The sequence below is a fragment of the Pseudonaja textilis genome, chromosome 1 (genome assembly GCF_049901715.1).
Source record: "Pseudonaja textilis isolate UNSWEBS1 chromosome 1, rPseTex1.2, whole genome shotgun sequence".
NCBI lineage: Eukaryota > Metazoa > Chordata > Lepidosauria > Squamata > Elapidae > Pseudonaja > Pseudonaja textilis.
In genome coordinates, this window is record NC_141990.1 from 125,652,329 (window position 1) to 125,671,141 (window position 18,813).

Consider the following 18,813-nt stretch of genomic DNA (forward strand, 5'->3'; position numbering starts at 1 on the left):
TGTGCATTTTGATTGGTCAGCCAAAGCTCACTGCGGATTGGCTACTTTTGATCCTAACATTCTCAAAAATGCAAGTTGTGTTAGTTTTAGCACATAAACTTACTCAAAACCTTAAAAAAGACTTTGGTTATATTAATAAAAATTATGCATCTCAATCCGTCTATAGAAATTTTCATCAAAGCACTAATTTTGCATGGTTTCTATGAGTGAAAAGTTCATAAAACATATAAATACAGCTTAAATCTTAAAGCGTGCAGGACTTTTTCACATAGCTGTACATGGCTGGGCCATGGATTTATTTTTCAGAGAATTGTAAAGGCTGTGCAAGAAATCCAAATTGTCTGAATTGTCATATTTCTAGTATCTTTACCACCTTCCTTTTTTCTTCCTTCCTGCTAAGGGGAATGAAACATCCACAAGAAATTATTGCCTAAACAAATGGTGATACTGTGAGCAATTTTTGAATGACATCTCTACTGAAGTCAGGAAACATTGCCAGAAAATGTGGTGGAGGTGAAGGTTCAGGTCTCTTCGGTTTTGCCTCATAGGAACTTAAACCCAAGTTTAAAAGGCTGTCTTAAATAATTATTCACATGAATAAATACCTTATTCCGGACTTTTGCCAGCATTACAACTAATGTTTAGAGAAAGCTTTGCTTCCAAGCGTCCCAGTAGGATACATTCAAGTACTCCTATGAGAATTCTGCCTGCAGCTTCAGTAACACTAAGCCATCCAAGACAATTTTGAACCATGACTGTTTATAAAGGAAACAAAATTAGCTCAAATAAATAAAGCTTTAAGGGACAAATGCTTGATACTTTAACACACAAAAAAGTGGCAACTTTTTTTAGTGGCAGAATTGCAAGGCATTTCCTGGAAAAATATGAAGTGACTGAAGCACCTCCTGGATGATGGGAACTGGGGAGATAAATTGTTGTCTTGCTCCCGGTAAGCTTGAATTAGTTGGATGTCTTTACTTTGTTATTGGGTTGTTTCCTTTACTTGATACCAGTTATTCTTTCCAACAGACTGAAATCTACAATAGACTGTGGCACTCTGTTGTGTGCATTAGGTAAATTAGATTTAAAGTGATACCTGCACCTACCCCCCCTCTGTCTCTCTCTCTGTCTCCCTCCCTCCCTCTCTCTCTCCCTCCCTCCCTCTCTCTCTGTGTCTCTCTCCCTCCCTCCCTCTCTCTTTCTCTGTCTCTCTCTCTGTGTCTCTCTCTCCCTCCCTCTCTCTCTGTCTCTCTCTCTGTCTCCCCCTCCTCTCTGTCTCTCTCTCTGTGTCTCTCCCACCCTCCTCCTTCTTCTCTCTCTCTGTCTCTCTCTCTCTCTCCCCCCCCCTCTGTCTCTCTCTCTGTGTCTCTCCCTCCCTCCCTCCTTCTCTCTCTCTCTGTATCTCTCTGTATCTCTCTCTATCTCTCTCCTTCTGTCCCTCCCCTCCCTCTCTCTCTCTGTCTCTCTCTCCTGTGTCTCTCTCTCCTCCTCCCTCCCCCTCTCTCTGTCTCTCTCCCCCTCTCTTTCTCTGTGTCTCTTTCTGTCTCTCTCTGTGTGTCTTTCTGTCTCTCTCTCCCTCCCTCCCTGCCTCCCTCCCCCCTCTCTCTGTCTCTGTCTCTGTCTCTCTCCCTCCCTTCGTCTCTCTCTCTCTCTGCCTCTCTGCCTCTGTATCTCTCTCTCTCTGTGTCTCTGTCTCTCTCTCTCCCTCCCTCCCTCCCCCTCTCTCCCTCCCTCCCCCTCCCCCTCTCTTTTCTCTCTCCCCACCCCCCCTTAAACATTTGGGGAAATGATTGCTTCTGCTTAGGATCGCTCCTTGTTGCAATAATGAGATATCTTCCAGCAGTATGTAGGCTCCAGTCAAATTGATTTCTCATAGACAGATGATTGTAGACTGCTGTTGATCAAGATTTTGTATTCATTTTTCAGTTAGTTTTGTGCCATTTTATGAAAAGTGGCTATGGAACTCTAAAACTGAATGGAAGGATCAGATACCATATTTATTTATTTGTTTGTTTATGTATTGTCTCTCATGCAATGCATCACCAAGATTTTTTTAAAAATGAAGTTAAAAATACAGAAAAAGAAAATGCAGGTGACCATCCACTCTAAAGGAAGCTTCAACAGAGGAAATTTCTGTCAATCATGTCTGGTTCTTGGAGACTGCCCATATAAGTTCCTGCAGTTTTCTTTCTCCTGCAAGACTTTTCAGAAATGGTTTACCATTGCTCATTCCTAGGGCTGAGAGAGGTTAACTAGCTTAAGAGACCCAACTGGCTTTATACCTAAGGCAGGAGTAGAATTCACTAGTTTCTAGCCTGAGGCCAAATTGGTACTCTGGAACAATTGTACAATTACACAATTTGTATAATGATCTCAGTTTAAATATGAAAACCACTTCTGCTTCTCAAAGATTGTTTCTTTAATTCTTGCGTTTGAGTTCAAAAAGTGTGATTTTTTTTTCCAGCAGCTATTTCTACTACACCAGGCATTTTTATCAATATAACTTTTAAGAAACAAAATTATAATCAGTGGTATATGAAATGTGTCCAGGTGAAGCTTTGGGATCTCTGCAAACAGATTGCATCTGTTATTGTGGCATGATGCCTATACACAAAAGACTTGGGAAAATCCAAAAGTCTGCTTGCTGATTTTTGATGAAGCTCTTTGACAAGGATAATTAAGTTCAAGTAGTTATCTGGTGTGCAAATTTACCAGTTTTTTTTTTAATTCAATTATTCTGTAGATTACTTCATGAGGTAAAATAAAATAAGAATACTCTGTTAAATCAGTTTCTTAAAACTATGTGTATTTTTTAGCTGTTTGTTTTAAAAACATGTAGAGAAAAGCAGCAATAATAAATTATAAAGAAATCAATTTGTAAGATTATAAGATTTGTAAATAAACTGATTAACTTGGCAGTTGGTAGACCCATTTACAGCATGATATTAAGAAAAAAGGCTTAGAAGATCTTTTAATAATGAAAACCTGATTTTTTTAAAAAAAAAGTTTTTACAAACAGTTCATATATATTATGAAACAAAGCTCCACATAATCATGCTCTAGCACCCAATATATATTTTTTTCTCTACATCCTTTTTCAACAATTATGCAGTAAAAGGTGCTAGGGAATAGGGATGTTAGCCAAATAATAAGTACAATTGTGTTGGATGATGAAAGCACCCTAGCAACGCTGTAAAATGTTTAAAAAGCAGAAAAGAAAAAAGTATGGGCTAAGTGTTGGTAAGTGTTGGGCAAGTTAACAATCCAAAGAGAAAAATTAGAATATTGGACTGGCCAGAGTGATGTTGAGGGGCTCTAGAAGGGCAATTTACCATGATTCTACAAACATGGCAATATCCCTTTTAACAGCTTTCCTTTATTTTGATGTGGTTGGATTCTAGACCTCTTGTATCTTAGCCTTATGCAGGTCAATGCAAAAATATGCCCTGTTGTTTTCAGTGGTACTTCCTGTTATATAAAAAATGTTATTATTATTTTTTGTCCCTGTCTAAAAAGACAATGCTGTTGAATGAGAAAGCGAAAGACTATCTTTGAATAAGAATATAGGAAAAAATGGCACATGGGAAAAACTGAATTTTGAAGTTAGCTAAAAAAAAATTACCAAGTTAATTTTAGGTATTTTATTGTGAATCTGAGAACATGTCCTTGACTGTAAGCTATTTGTGCCATCTGTGACTCACTGTGACAGAAATATTTAAGATTATTATTTTAAAAAGTGACTCCTCCAGAGGTTGTTCTGAATTTCCTTTGAGCAAGGTAAAACATGGTGAAAAAGCACAGCATAATACATCAGCAATTCATCATTATTTCCAGCAACAATGACTAAAGCAGAGATTTAACGTTAGTATAAAATTAAGCTATTACCTAAATACGTAAATTAATTAATCAGTTATGTATACTTTGGAAGGCATTATATTATTAGCTTTTCCATTAAAGGCCACTTGAGTTGCAACATTCTTTTTAAGTAGTCCTTGGCAACTGTGTAGATAGATGAATTAAATGAATAGTAGTAGTCTGTGGCAATAAGGTATGAAGGCTATGGAATCTGTGAATTACTGTGGTAGTAACAACAGTAATTCAATTTACATTTCACTATTTTCTACATTCTGTGCAGGAGGTATTCAAGTCTTGATTTTTTAAAAAATAAAGTTACACCTCATTAACAAAAAGGTAATAGACAAAGCCCTGGTTGAAAAGGAAGTGCTGTAGGAGAGGACCAGGGTGAACCTGGGGGCAAAGTCAAATGAATCATTAGTCTTGACTCCCTACACCCACAGAAAGAGATTGCCCTTGAAGTCTGTAGATTTTATCTGATCCAAATTTGCCTTGACCATTATTTGATAAGATTCTTGTGTATAGGTTGCATGGAATAGTGCTTTCTGAACTTTATCCTGTTTCCTGGTTACTTGTGCCTAACAAGTGCTTGACTATGTTCTGAAGGTAGGAAGGTGCATTAAAAAGATGGTTTGAGAGAATGTTTTCCATAGTTTATTTTATTTATTTATTTTATTTATTTTGATTTGTCAATCGCTTACAAGATAATAGGTGTAAGTATATACATAGTTATGAATACATGAAATGGGTACATATAAGAAAAATAAAAGAAACAATAGGACAGGGATGGTAGGCACGTTGGTGCGCTTATGCATGTCCCCTACAGACCTCTTAGGAAAGGGGTGAGGTCAATAGTAGACAGTCTAAGGTTAAATTTTTTGGGGTTTAGGGAAGAAATCACAGAGTCAGGTAAAGTATTCCAGACATTGACCACTCTGTTGCTGAAGTCGTATTTCCTGCAATCAAGTTTGGTGCGGTTAACCTTGAGTTTGTATCTATTGTGTGCTCTTGTGTTGTTATAGTTGAAGCTGAAGTATTCATTGACAGGTAAGTCATTGCAATATATGGTTTTATATACCATACTTAGATCAGACCGAAGACAGTATAAATCAAGGTTTTCTAGGTCTAGAATTTCAAGTCTGGTGGCATAAGGTATTCTACAACGAATAGAGGAGTGGAGAATTTTTCTTGTGAAATATTTCTGGACTTTCTCAACTGTGCTAATATCAGATATGTAATGTGGGTTCCAGACTGATGAGCTGTATTCGAGTATTGGTCTAGCAAATGTTTTGTATGCTCTAGTTAGTAGTGTGACATTACCAGAGAAAAAGCTATGTAATATTAGGTTAACAACTCTTAACACCTTTTTGGCTACGTAGTTATAGTGGGCTCTAGCACTTAGATCATTAGATCTTGTTCATCAACCAACAAAACACAAAACAAAAATAAATTATCATTCTGTTTCCAAGGTAATCAGTTCCCTACAGTGTTATTTCAAAAGAAATATATTAATTAGCATTTTTACTTTTATACACATAACTAGCAAAAGAAGGGAAGTGCTAACATTTGAAGTAATTTCTGAAGAGACAGATTGCATGTGGGATACACTTTGTTATATATTTTCTTCGTCTCTGTAAGATATGATAATTCTTAATTAGTTTTCCTTTTTTTATTTTCACTAATAGTTTTGCAAATGTAATTATCAATAGTTTTGATCTGAAGCAATCTTATTTCAATTTGAATTTTAAAATGTATTATGAACATTTACTATAGTTAGAAAGTAATTAAAGCACATGTCCTGCATAGTTTCTCATCTCAGCGTTGCTTTAAAATATATTTTCTTCTTTTAAAATAATCCAGAATTATATTTGGAAGTACTATTAATTTGGAAAGATTGGAGGGGAATTGCTATTGTCTTTTTAGTAGTCTAATTACAGAAATAGATGAAATACAGAGAGAGACAGAGAAGTAGTCCTGAAGCCTACTTCCACTGCCAGACTGGCTGTCTAAACAGTAGGCAAAGGTTGGGGGAGGCACATGATGTGGACCACTGGACGCACTTACTCCATCTACTGTCTATTTTTGCTTGCAATGGGAGAGCAGGTCGCCACTGGTCATCTTCTGCTTGGCTCCCCTCACAATCTTGTCTTTGGCCTGCATGTGGAGCACACACAATACATGCGGTCCAGACTACTGAATGCATCAGTCAGCTGCTTGCCCCATCCCAGCCATGTGGGATGGACCAGGTATGTCTGGTGGTCTGCATCACATGCCTTCCCCTGACTCTACCTGCTACCAGTGCCACCACCACCATGCCTCTTCTTAGAGGGTCAGACTTCCTGCTCCTGGACACCTATGCTGCGCACACGCTCTCTTTCTCACACACACACAAAAGGCTCGTGAGTGGGGCATGAGATGCTGGTGTGGGCGTGGCACTGATCTGCAACCTGGTGGCAGCCATCCGAACCGGACCATGTCCCACCTTAGATCCATGATGTCACCTTGGCCTCACCCCCTGGGCATGCACATAGCACCTGGTGAATGCACAAGGGCTGGCGTCCAGGGTGAAAGAGAAGCACTCTGTATGCAGTGCTGAGGGTTTGTCACTTCTTATACACACACCCAAGGAGGCGGGGGGCAAGACAATGGTGCAGATCTAAGGCTGGCTGTGATTTGTCCTAGATGGCCGCCATCAGGTTGGAGATCAGTGCCCAGTTCCCTAGGCTGGGCCAGAGGACCTATGGGCCCATCCTTCACTGTTTCTTGGGTGGCCTCGCAGGCCAAATCTAACCAATTTGTGGCGGGGTAGGATTCAAATTTGTTAACAACAGTTCTATGGGCGTGGCTTAGTGGTGGGTGTGGCTTGGTGGTCATGTGGTTGGCTGGGCATGACCAACTCAACATCACTCACATCGAGGCACGCATCTCCTCGCCTGGCCTCTCATGACTGTGGGGATGCTGCAACAATCATAAGTGTGAAAAATGGTCATAAGTCACTTTTTTCAGTGCCATTGTAACTTTGAATGGTCACTCCACACAAGCAAAGTTCCAACGAAGGGGGGGTGGGGGAAACTCCAGAGAAGTTCCTGAGACAGGAAGTCCAGTCCTGCCAAGAATGTAATAAGGGTTAACGGAGGGGCAATTTCTGTAAGCAACACCAGAATGTTTCTTTCCTGCCTTCCTTACAGGATTAGGCCAGTAATTTCTTCTAACAACCGGTTCTCCAAACTGCTTAGAATGTTAACAACCAGTTCTAGTGAATAGGTGCGAACTGGTAGAATCCCACCCCTGCTTTGTGGGCTGGATCTGGCCTGCAGGCCTTGAGTTTGACACAGCAGATATAGACTGTATATTGTATAATGTACAGTGTATTTTTAAAAAATGCCTGAAATTTGCTTCATAATGACACTCAACACTCAAGGAAAGCTTCTTGAAATGCCTCTTCCTTGCCTTTCTGGAGAAAAAGAACTACTTTAGATATCCCAAAAAGAAAAAAAAAGTCAGTTGCAAATCTGGCATGAATAATCTTCCTGATGTCATAAATAGAATTCTTCTAGCCCCATTCTCAAAGTATCCGTAAAGATTGATGGGTTATTAAGCTCCACGTGCTATAGAAGCAGGCTGTTTTTGGCCAATTTTCAAACTGGCTACAGTATTAAGGCTGCCTTGAGCACCTTGCTGGATAATCTTTATTTAAGGACTGATGAAGTGAATGTGATTCACCTGGTTGTTCTTGATCTCTTTGTGTATTACCAGCCATGTGCAGTGTTCTGCTAGCAATTCAATCCCTAATGCTAGCCAGATTTTAAAGGACTGTTTAAAGTCAATCCAGGCATTGCCAGACCTGCAATTGTAAGTTGGCATGGTAACGTGACATTGTGCCTTAGAACCATGTTGCTTAGCAATTGAGCCCCCAGTTCCAATTACCATCAGCAAACGAGGACGACCTGTACTTGAACATATTATATTCATTATTTTTTTTTATTATATAAAATAATTCCCCATATCAGCAAACATTTGTTACATAATCTGAATTATATATGAAATATATGGTGTTTTTTCCCCTCAGCCTCAGAAACAAACAGAATAACTATTATGAACTGTATAGGCAGGTAGATGATCCCTTAAAAATACAAAAAGAACAAATCCATATCAGTCCTCAATGAAAAGAAGATAGAAGAGAAGGAGAATGGGAATGGAAAAAAATCCTACATCATAAATTTGGTCTAGTTATACTAAGATAAGATTGTCAACATACTTGGGATCCTCATTCAGTATAGAATTTTTTACACTGATTTAAGGCTCAACTATGGTAACTTTCCATGTTTGTTAATGCCATATACAATTTTTGTATTATATTTTGTATGTAGTTACGTATTTAGGCTGGCTGAGAGCGTCATATGAGAATGACATGTTTCAGTCAGCTTGATTTTTTTTCAATTATTAATATAATTATGCTCATATTTACGAAAATGTATGCATTTTTAGGCCATTCATGGGACAAATTGTAAAATTGTTCCAAAAATCATTTAATCCTAATTTAACTGATAAGCTTCTTTATTTCTGGACCAATTGTGGTGTGACTTTTCCAAAGAGAATATGTATGACAATGTACATATATTTCATGCTTCAAGAAAGACATGTTGAGGTTCTTCTAAGCGGTTTCCTTTATTGCTCCTTATTTATGGACGCAAATCTTTCCAAACTAAAACAGACTACTTGCACCATTAAACATATACTTCAATATCTAACAGGGAAAAACTGTGTTAGCTCTCTTTTTCCACACACAAGGTATCTTAGCTTTGCTATCTTTTGCTTGTCTGGAATGCACTCCCTCTCTCCTGGGAATCCAGACAACATTCCATCACAATATAGAATATTGTACCAAAATCCTGAATATTTTTCATGGAAAGTCTATGAACAAGATATTGTTATTTCCTGGCTTTGAGCATGGTTTTTTTTTTCCCTTGGGGAGTCAATAAATATCCATTACTTATTCTGACATAATTTTTAGCCACATTTTACTCTTCATAGCAAGGAGGAGAACATGTGTGCTGATGTGAATCTTATTTAAATGAAACAGAAATTGCTCAAAGGTTCTGAGATCACAGTGTTCCTTTTTTATTCAGCAACTTATGAAGCTTGAAATGAGGAACACCCTCACACAAACCTGGGGATTGATGCTGAAAAGGTTCTGTGATATATTAACCATGAAGAGTGACTTGGAAACAGTGTTGGGAAATAAGAGAGTACATTCAAAATAGTTCTAGAGGACTTATATATTGTAAGTTAAAAATAATCTTAGTAGAGATTGAAAGATATGTAGCTTGATTGTGATGTGCTTCCTTAAATAAAATCAAAATCAGAATCCAATATATTTAACATAAATTGGTGTCACATGATGTATTGTATGATCAGATTTTCTGGAAAGTCATAAACTACCCCAAAATGTTTGTTGTTTTTTATAGATATAACAACGTTAAATCAATTTGCTCAATCTTGGATATTTTCACTATACTGTAGAAATAATTGTGATAAGTTCTATTGGGAATTCTTGAAGTTTAGCAGAGCTGAATTGAGCCTTAAGCAGAACTACATATCCATCAAATTTTTGAATTATAGGCCTTTAATTATACTCCAAGAGACAAAAACTATATTTATTTTTTAAAGCCTAAATAAAATACAACTAGGATACCTTTCCAGTCAGATATTGTAAGGCTTTTCTGTTTCTGTCACATTACAATTTGTTTACAATCTTTGATATTTCTCAGAGCTACAGTCCAAGTTTTCAAGGCTTGTGAAAAGTTCTAGGTCTAAGGTTATAAACTATGTTGACATTAAAACGGGACGAGTTCCATATCTTTGCCAGAATATCCAAATCCACCTTCTCACTAGCCTCTAGAAGGAATGGAGATATTTATAAGCCCCTAAACCCAACTGTACTAGATTGCTAATAAGTTCCAAATTTACAGCTATGGTAAGTGGCAGGGCCATAATCAAATTGCCTGAGATTCAGTATGTTGAGTTTTCTGTACTCTATATGAACAAAAAGACCAACTTTCTATGTTGGGAGATGAACAATTTCCTTCCTTAGGTGTTGACACTTTACATTAAGGTATAATAAGGTTTGACTTGGAATGCTGTGCAATAAACTTGTCGTTTGTGTGCTAAAAATTATTATTGTATATCTATAATTGTTAGGAACTTGTTGAGGAGGAGCGTGTGGATATAGACTTTCTGTCTATAAGGTCATAAAGTCACACTGGGGTTGAAAGAAATCCTAATGAAAAAAAAACACTTGAAAATAAAAAGGTTGAATCACTGGGGAATCTGAATTGGGTAGGCAGATATAAAACACAACATTTTAAATGTCCCATATTGACTTTTCAGATTAGCTGATGCAGTTTGTCAGAATGTCAGAGTGAAACTATTGCTTTAAGTGGTTGTTGTGTATATTGTTTGGCTCTGGATACTAATTATAGTCATAATTAATTATAAAAAGGTGAATAAATACTTCCTAAACTTTGCTTGTTAAATATGATTTTCTCACATTTTACCTGTGTGATACATTTAAATTAAATGTTAAATCTATCTTCCAAAATACATTACTGATTATTTCCAGTTTCTTAAGTTGTCATAATTTCTATCTATTGATGCTGAAAACAATTGCTAAAGAGAAAGAAAATGTTCTGTAGAAATATAAAGAAAAATGTTAATGCATACTAGATTTCTCATAGATAGATAGAGCAGTAGAGGTTTATATTTCATGTCTTTCCAAAACAATAGACTTGCCAGGGTAGACATTCTAAAGACTTGAATGTTAAAACATGTAATAATGACTTCAGTTTTAGTGGTTTATGGAGGAAATAGCACTAGATGCCAGAAATTAGTCATTTACAAGAGCTTTGTTCTCTATATCTGTGTCCAACTATATGTATGCAAAAATACAGTACCTCTCATCATATATAATTTATGTAATGCTGTTGTTTCAATAGAAATTGATTTTTGACAATGTTTCAGGTGTCAAGGTTCAACTTTCAGCTAAAATTCATTGTACTGTCTCAAGAAATTACAGTAAAGATTTCTCATTTGAAGGTGTTAAATCCATTTATAACCTTGCTATTCTCCTCCTGTGAACCCACACAAATCTGCATCATCTTATCACATTCTTAAATGTACTACAGCCTTAAAGAAAATAAATCAACCATTTCCCACGAGTATTTGTAATTTAGTGCCATTGTTTGTTGTGCATAATCCATCCCTGATTTTTAAAGTCATTGTGTGCACTATGTGACACTCTATGACCACTTAAAGTACAAAAGTCCATCAATCCAATCCTGGTGGTGGTTTTAATTCCATAGAATAACACCTGGCTGCTTAGGTCCTAAGTCAATCCCAAATAGGATAAAATCCTGTATCATATATCTCGTAGTATATACCACGTATAAAAATGGAGAAATCCCCACTCTTTTCTTCAAGATAGGATGCGTAAGTCAGGTAAAAACTCTGAACATGAGGTATCTTTCTACTTTGGGAGCTTAAGGGAAGGTGAATTATATCTACCATTCTGAAAGATTCTTGTGAAAAGTTCGTGAAGAAGCACTAGTATTGGATTAGTACCTCCAACAATAATACTTTTTTTTTAATTTTGATACATTTTCTTTGATTTTATTGCTATTGCTCAATTTTTCTTGGAAATTACCACAGGGGGGCTTTGGTTATAAACATAATAATCAATAAATAAGACTGCGGAAGTCCAATTGAACACTAAATGACAGCAAGGTTTTAGATATTTGCAGCTCTGATCGGGTAACCCAAGTGTAAATATAATGAAATGTCATGAATCCATCAACACCATTCAATTTGTCTCCTGTGTGAAATATAGATCTATGCTTATTCTTAATTGAGGAATGTTGTGGCTCAGTGGTTAAGATGCTGAGTCGTAGACTATTGAAGGTCAACAGCTTAGCAGTTTGAGATCTGAGTGCTGTAAGACAGAGTTAGCTGCTGTCATTTGTCCCAACTCCTGACAACCTAGCAGTTCAAAAACATGAAATGCAAGTAGATTAATAGGTACCACATATAAACATGCAGGAAAGTAACAATGTTCTGTTTCACCATACACTCAGTGCTGTAGCATGATGTCAGGCTGCCCACATGATTGGACCACATGATCACCACTAGCAGAGAAAAACCCACATAGACAGCTTACTCTTAATAGATAGTGCATTGAGCTTTTCATGATTCCCTTTGTCTTTCTAAAAAGTTGTAATTAAAGTACAGCTTACCAAATGTGATTGCTCATTCTTTTTTCTATTACAGTGAGTCAAGGAGGAGATGCCGTTGCCTCAGATATGTGTCCTGACCCAGGGATTCCTGAAAATGGGAAGCGAGCAGGCTTAGACTTTAGGTATTTCATACGGATTTATGTTTGCAGATATTTTTATTTAGCTGTATGTGAGAAAAGCATACCAAAAAGCTTATATTCTCATTAAAAGCTATCTGTTTGCATTAACATTATCTATATCTTTTCTGTGACAATGAAATAGTCAGGTTGATAATTACATCTCTCCATGGATAGCCTTTGCAATGAAAAGTGAATTGCACTTCATTACTTTGCAATTAAAAGTGATTTTAAGCATGCCTTGGAACATGAATAGGATTTGTATACTAAAAATAGTAGCAGATTTGCTACCAATATTGTTAATATTTAATAAGCCTAAATATAAATCTTGATTATACTCAGAATTACTAGGAGCATTCAAACTGACAATTATACAGCATTTTGTATAATAGTTCAAGATAAGCTGTGGTGGCACAGTGGTTAGAATGCAGTTTTGCAGGTTGACTCTGCCTAAGCCTGGAGTTTGATCCTGACCAACTCAAGGTTGACTCTATCTTCCATCCTTCCAAGGTTGGTAAAATGAGGACCCAAATAGTTGAGGTAATATGCTAACCTTTGTAAACTGATCAGAGAATGCTGTAAAGCACTGTGAACTGGTATATAAATCTAAGTGCAGTTGCTATTGCTAAACCTAGACATTTTCAGCTGCCACCACAAAAGGCAACTTAGTGTCAATGCTTTGTACACTATTGTACTCTCTCCTATTTCTCATTTTCACTCTATATTCAGGCATTGTAAATTTCTTATCCTTAACATTTCCTTTTTGTTGAAATATAAACACTGAAAAGAGTTCTTAAATGGAATTTTCTGCTTTGGAGTGGAAGGAAGTAAAAAAAAAACCAACCCAGAAAAGCATGCAAAATGTATTCTAAACTGTGCTGTTTTCTGTAAATTTGAGATGGTGCAATTATTTACATTTCCTGCTTGCTCTGTGCCAATTTATTTTGCTTCAGTCACAATGGCTCTGAAGTACTTTTGACATAGATGCAGTGTTCCTTAATCATCCTGCTAAGCTGGAAAAGAGAACAGGCTTTTTATCAAACTTCAGTTCTCTTCAAGAAGCTGGAAATCACTCCTCTATCAGCAGGAGGGCAGAAAAAAGTAATTTAGAAAGACCAAAGAATTCTATCAACCAGAAAAGAGGGCAGTTTCACAGACAGGGAAGTTACTCACCTCTTCAGTTATTTCCTCTTTTGTGGCATTTATTTCGTATTGGACTACAGGGCGAAGGGAAATAATAAAACTGGAATCCTATTAACAATGACCAAAGTAGTGATATAGCATGTCAGAACAAGCTAGTGTCTAAAATTGGAGAGGCCTTAATGGAACAGCCCATCATACATGGGCTGTCACAGGCAAGGACAGATGAATCTGATTCTTCCCATTTTTCCAAATATTTTCCCCTTGCTCAAATGCCTTTTGTATACTGATTTGGATCAGAGCTGCATTGCAAAATTCAGAGCCCTGAGAACACTAAAGGATAATTACATTTGGAGGAAGCCCCCACAAATTCCTTCCTGTCCTTAATTAAGTGTTCTATTTCCAAGAAAGAAGACCATTTTTACTTAAGTTAATGGACATAAATTAAATAATGAAGAGTTTGCATGCATGAACATAAAACAGCGTAGGCATGTGCACATGTAAAAACACTCAGATATAACATAAAGGGAAAGTACAAGCACAGATATAACACATTATTTGTTACACAAAAGAAAAATTAGGTTTTCCCTATAGCCTCTAGTATCTTTCCCCTATCTTATTATCCAAATTATAACTAAATTAACCTGAAGACATCGTTCAGTCTTAGAGATCCCAGGTTTATCATAGTAGAGTATTTTTGTAAATGGGAGAGCAAAGTTAAATAATAATGCTCAACTGAAATAATGCTCAGCTGAACAACTGATTCCTTATATATGTGGTACTATGTATTAAATAAACCTATGTGGCCACTAACAGTCAAATCCAACTTTAGGACACATTAGCATAATCATTATCATCATGTATTCAATGAGCACAGGATGCAAAGTTACTTTTTAAATCCCAGTGTAGGAATTCACACATATTTCAATTGTTCTATTATGAATTCAAAACATACATGTATGTAATATTGTCTGTTTTCAACATCCCCCAGCGTTCTTATTTTTCTTGCTTTATAGCTAGTTTGCAGGAAAATAAGAGAATATAATGCTATCCTTTATGCCTAAATATTAATGTGAAACAGAAGTTTGTATACTATACAACTGAATATTAAAGGAGTCTGATGTTTTGTGTGAAAATTATTTATGTATGAATAGTATATTCAGTTACTGGAAACTAAACCAATTGAATACAAATGGATTGCTTCCTTAACAAGCAGTCATAAGAATGTGGTTGTTTAAAAACCATAATCTTTTGAAGCATTACAGAGCAGGCAAAGATAATGGTAAAGAAATAGCTCTTGGCTCTCATTATCCATTAAATAAAACAGATTTGTTCATGCAGTCAACTTTGTTGTCAGTATTGTCATAATTTTAGTTGAAAAGAATGGCCATCTCATTACATTATACTCTGTTTACATCACTTAATTGCAACCACAGGCTTGCAATTAACTAAGTTATAGCTTTGGTACTTAGAAATACTGAAATTATCAATATAGTTTTGTTCTTTGAAGCAAGAATCTCCAGTTCACAGTATTTACTTTTTAAAGTAAATAACTTTAAGAATTCAGATGCATAAATGGAAAAAAATCTAGGAAGTATTTAGCTAACTAACTAGGAAACAAATTAATTAAAATATTAGTTTACTTTGATCAAATATACTTAAATGCATTGTTTCAAATGTAAGATAAAACATGTCTCATTTGATAAAACAGTGCTAAGTGTTTGAGGCCTAAATGTGCAAAATTCTAACCTTTTCTATTTTACCATTTTATTTTATTCTTTTCTTTATTAATCAAAATTATAAGGTTTCTCAACTATCCAATGAAACTCTGGGCAATAAAAATGCTGTATAAAACATTAGTAATAAAATCTGCAAAAACAATAAAGACTTAGATTCAGCCCTCCTCACTGAAAACACCAAACATCTATGATATTCACCCATCATCTAAAGCTCCCCAACTAAAAACTCACCCTCAGTGCATAGGAGGAAAGCCAGATCTTTGTGTTTTTCCAAAAGACCATAGGTTGGAATTGTCTGAACCTCTGGATGGAGCCTATTTCATAGGGCAAGCACCATGATACACTTGCTTGGGCCCACTATATGCCATTGCCTCAGCAAGAGAACCTGGAGCATGCTCACTTTGCTAGAACTAATAGGGAGGGAGAGGTGGTCTTCAAAGATTACAACCAATACCTCTACTTGTACCTGAAAGCACACTGGAAGCTACAACAGTGCATATAGTAGTGGTATTGTGTATCCAATACTACACATGCTGCTGCATTCTGGACCAGCTGAAGCTTCTGAATGAGTTTCAAAGGCATGCCCATTTAGACTGCATTCCAATAGTCCACAGGATATAGTATATATATCCCATAAATATGTACAAACATGTAGCAAAACATATGAGTAATCAATGAAGCTCCTGTGATAATCTGTTGGGCATCCCTAAAGCATTTTATATCACAATATTCATTGACAAGAGTAGAGTCCTTAGGAGCAAGAAAGAATACAAAACAGTGATAGACATAGGACAGTGTTGAAACCGTATCCTTAAGTCAGTGACCCAGTACCAAGCGAACTTATCAGTAATCTGTTTCAGTAATGAGATCAGTGAATGGTGTTTTCCTTATTCTTTTAATGCAGACCAAATTAAGGAAAATGATAGTTGCATCTCACTGTCTGAATTTTTTTTTCCTACAAATTGTCACTTTCTGGCAGGAAAAAAAAATCAACCTTTTACTTCTAGTATGGTGTGGCAGGGATGGGTGAATATATGTGGTGCTTAGTCATCTGTCAAGCTGCCTAACAAGAGACTAACACCTAAGTTCTTTACACCTGTTATTGATCAATTATGTGATTTCTGAATAAGGATCTAATGTGATACGAAGTAGGGATAAAGGATTTGATGATAAGAGCTCCATCCTTCATCCTGCAGCAAGAAATTACACTACTGGCTGGCAATGGAGTAGGCAAAGTTATGGAGGCAAAATGATGCCTTTCCCAACCCAGTAAAAATGGGGCTGCCCTTAAAAAACATCCAGAAGCTCCAGTTGGTGTAAAATGCAGTGGCCTGCATGGTTTTGTGCAGACCTCATTTGCACATGTATCACATCTCCTGCAAGAACTGCATTGGTTGCCACTTTGCTTCTGGGTGCAATTCAAGGTGCTGGTTGTCACCTTTAAAGCCCTTCACGATTGGGACCAGGTTATCTGAGGGACCATCTCTTGCTAGTCACATATACCCGACCCACTAGAGCAGGGAGACAGGGAATGCTGCGGTCCTGTCCCCTACAACTGGCGGGGCCCAGAAGATGGCCCTTCTTCATGATGGCTACCTCTCTCTGGAACATCATCCCCTCAGAGATTAGACTGGCCCTCACTCTAACCCTCTTTTGGAAGACCCTGAAGACATGGTTCTGCCATTAAATAGCTAGTATGAATGTGTGCTGTCACCAGGGTAGAATATGACACCCCTGCTGTAGAATATTATGAAAGCAAATTCTCTTTCCTTCTGAGTTCATGTAAGGCACATTTTCCACATGTTGATTCCATGTGGATTATAGAGCAAGCCGCTACAGTGATCTTTGGGAAAGGATTATAGAATGGATATGCAATATACTGTAACACTGACGCAAAAACTGTATCCCCAGCAGCTTGCTCTATAATAAAACCTAGCAACCCTATGACATTCCTAATCCTTATTTTTATTGTTCAAGAAATTCCAGAATTGCTATGCAGGAGATAGCCATACTATGGTTCTTGCTTAAATGAATGTTAAATAGTATTCTGAGGTTTTGGCATTGGTGAAGAAGAAGCCCTGCAGTGGCATTTAAGAGACCAACTTCTGACATTTGGTTACGAAAGTAGAAGATGGAAATTATACACACAGAACCACAAATGATCAACAGAAAGCATCAATGTACTGTATCTCTATACTGTGGTAAGAAGCAGTGACTTGTTATCAAAATACTGTTCATCCTAAGAAGATGAAATCTGTCAATGCTTCAAGTGGCTTGTACATATTTGTTCAGTCTCTGAATATCTGAGTAGGGAATATAATCTATGCTGTGATTCAATCTAATTTAGCAAAGCAAATACATTAGTGGTAAGGGGAATCTTTTGAAAATGTTACATCTTTTTGCAAAAATTTGCCTTAAAGCTACTCTATGGCTTTTGATTTAGACAGAAATATCCATTAAAAAAGTCAAAACAAAAACACAAAGATTTTCAGTGTCCCTTTAATGATGAAAATTACATTAAAACATATTCTTTGAGTTTGTCCTTCATTACATATATCTGGATAACCTTTATACCAAGGGTCTGAAGAAAGTTATTTCTGTAATGAAATTGATTGGAAAAAGAGAGAGTTCATTTAAAAACTTACATGTCCACTACTGGCTTAACACTGATGGTTTCCCCCACAAAACATTTCATAGTTTAAACTTTGGTAATGACTGAGACTTTGATTATTTCAAGTCTTTCTCTTTTGTGATTTGAGCAATTTATGTTTTATAGTTAAAAAGAAGGTGTAAGCAACCCTTCTTTTTCTTTGTTTCCTCCTTCTTACAAAGAAAGCTACCTAGAAACTAGTGCTTTAAGTATAGTAAAGCAATTTAAATTCTATGGTGCCATGACAATTAAACTACTGCTCAATTTTTTTGTCTTATATATCTTTATTCATATTTTGCATTTTTGTTCAAATGATATCAGCCATTCACTATACATTAGACTTTGAATCTGCCAAAGTTTTTTTTTTCTTTTCTCTGCAGTTAGAAAAAAACAATATTTGTTTTGAACAAATATTTTTTAACTGTCAATTTTTGGATCCATGGTTTGCCCCTTTGAACAAAACCAAGTTTGCTTATGACTTCTAATCTACAAAGGCATCTACTAACTTCACACAGTACTTTAAAGAGTAAATATTTATTGGTTCTCCTGAACTATTAAATTGCATAGTATAGTATGAAAACAATCTTTACACTTGCCAGTTTAGAATTTTAAAAAGACCCATTTTATATTTTTCATTACTGGTCATCATGGGAGAGTCATTCATAAATTTTAATTTTAGATTTCCTTTAAGCTCTGACAGGACTCCTCAGATACTATCATTCGCCTGGCAATTGTAATTCTGGCATTTAAAAGTGCTGATAACTGATGCCTTCACCAAGCATTTAGTCCTATTTCTTTATTTATCTTCTAATTTATAAATAATAATAAATAACTTTGAGCTCATTGTTAAAAGTATTGGAGGTCACCTACTGTTTTATAATTATTGTGTTTAAGGAAATAAAAGAATATACTTTTTAGAAATGTAGGTTATTGTGACCTGTGGAGATAGATCCTAGTTGATCTTCCACTCTAAGTTCAAAAATTATTTTATCAATAAGGTCTCTGCTAAATATATTTTCATGGAT

The 18,813-nt window shown here is 36.3% G+C and overlaps 1 protein-coding gene across 1 annotated transcript in view; it reads left to right on the forward strand.

The window, feature by feature from the left end:
• CSMD1 (CUB and Sushi multiple domains 1) overlaps window positions 1-18,813 on the forward strand; it is a 1,143,868-nt gene that overhangs the window by 836,145 nt on the left and 288,910 nt on the right. The window contains exon 8 of the mRNA XM_087916392.1: window positions 12,178-12,265. Within this exon, the coding sequence (XP_087772518.1) occupies window positions 12,178-12,265 (88 nt within the window). The remainder of the gene's footprint in view (window positions 1-12,177; window positions 12,266-18,813) is intronic.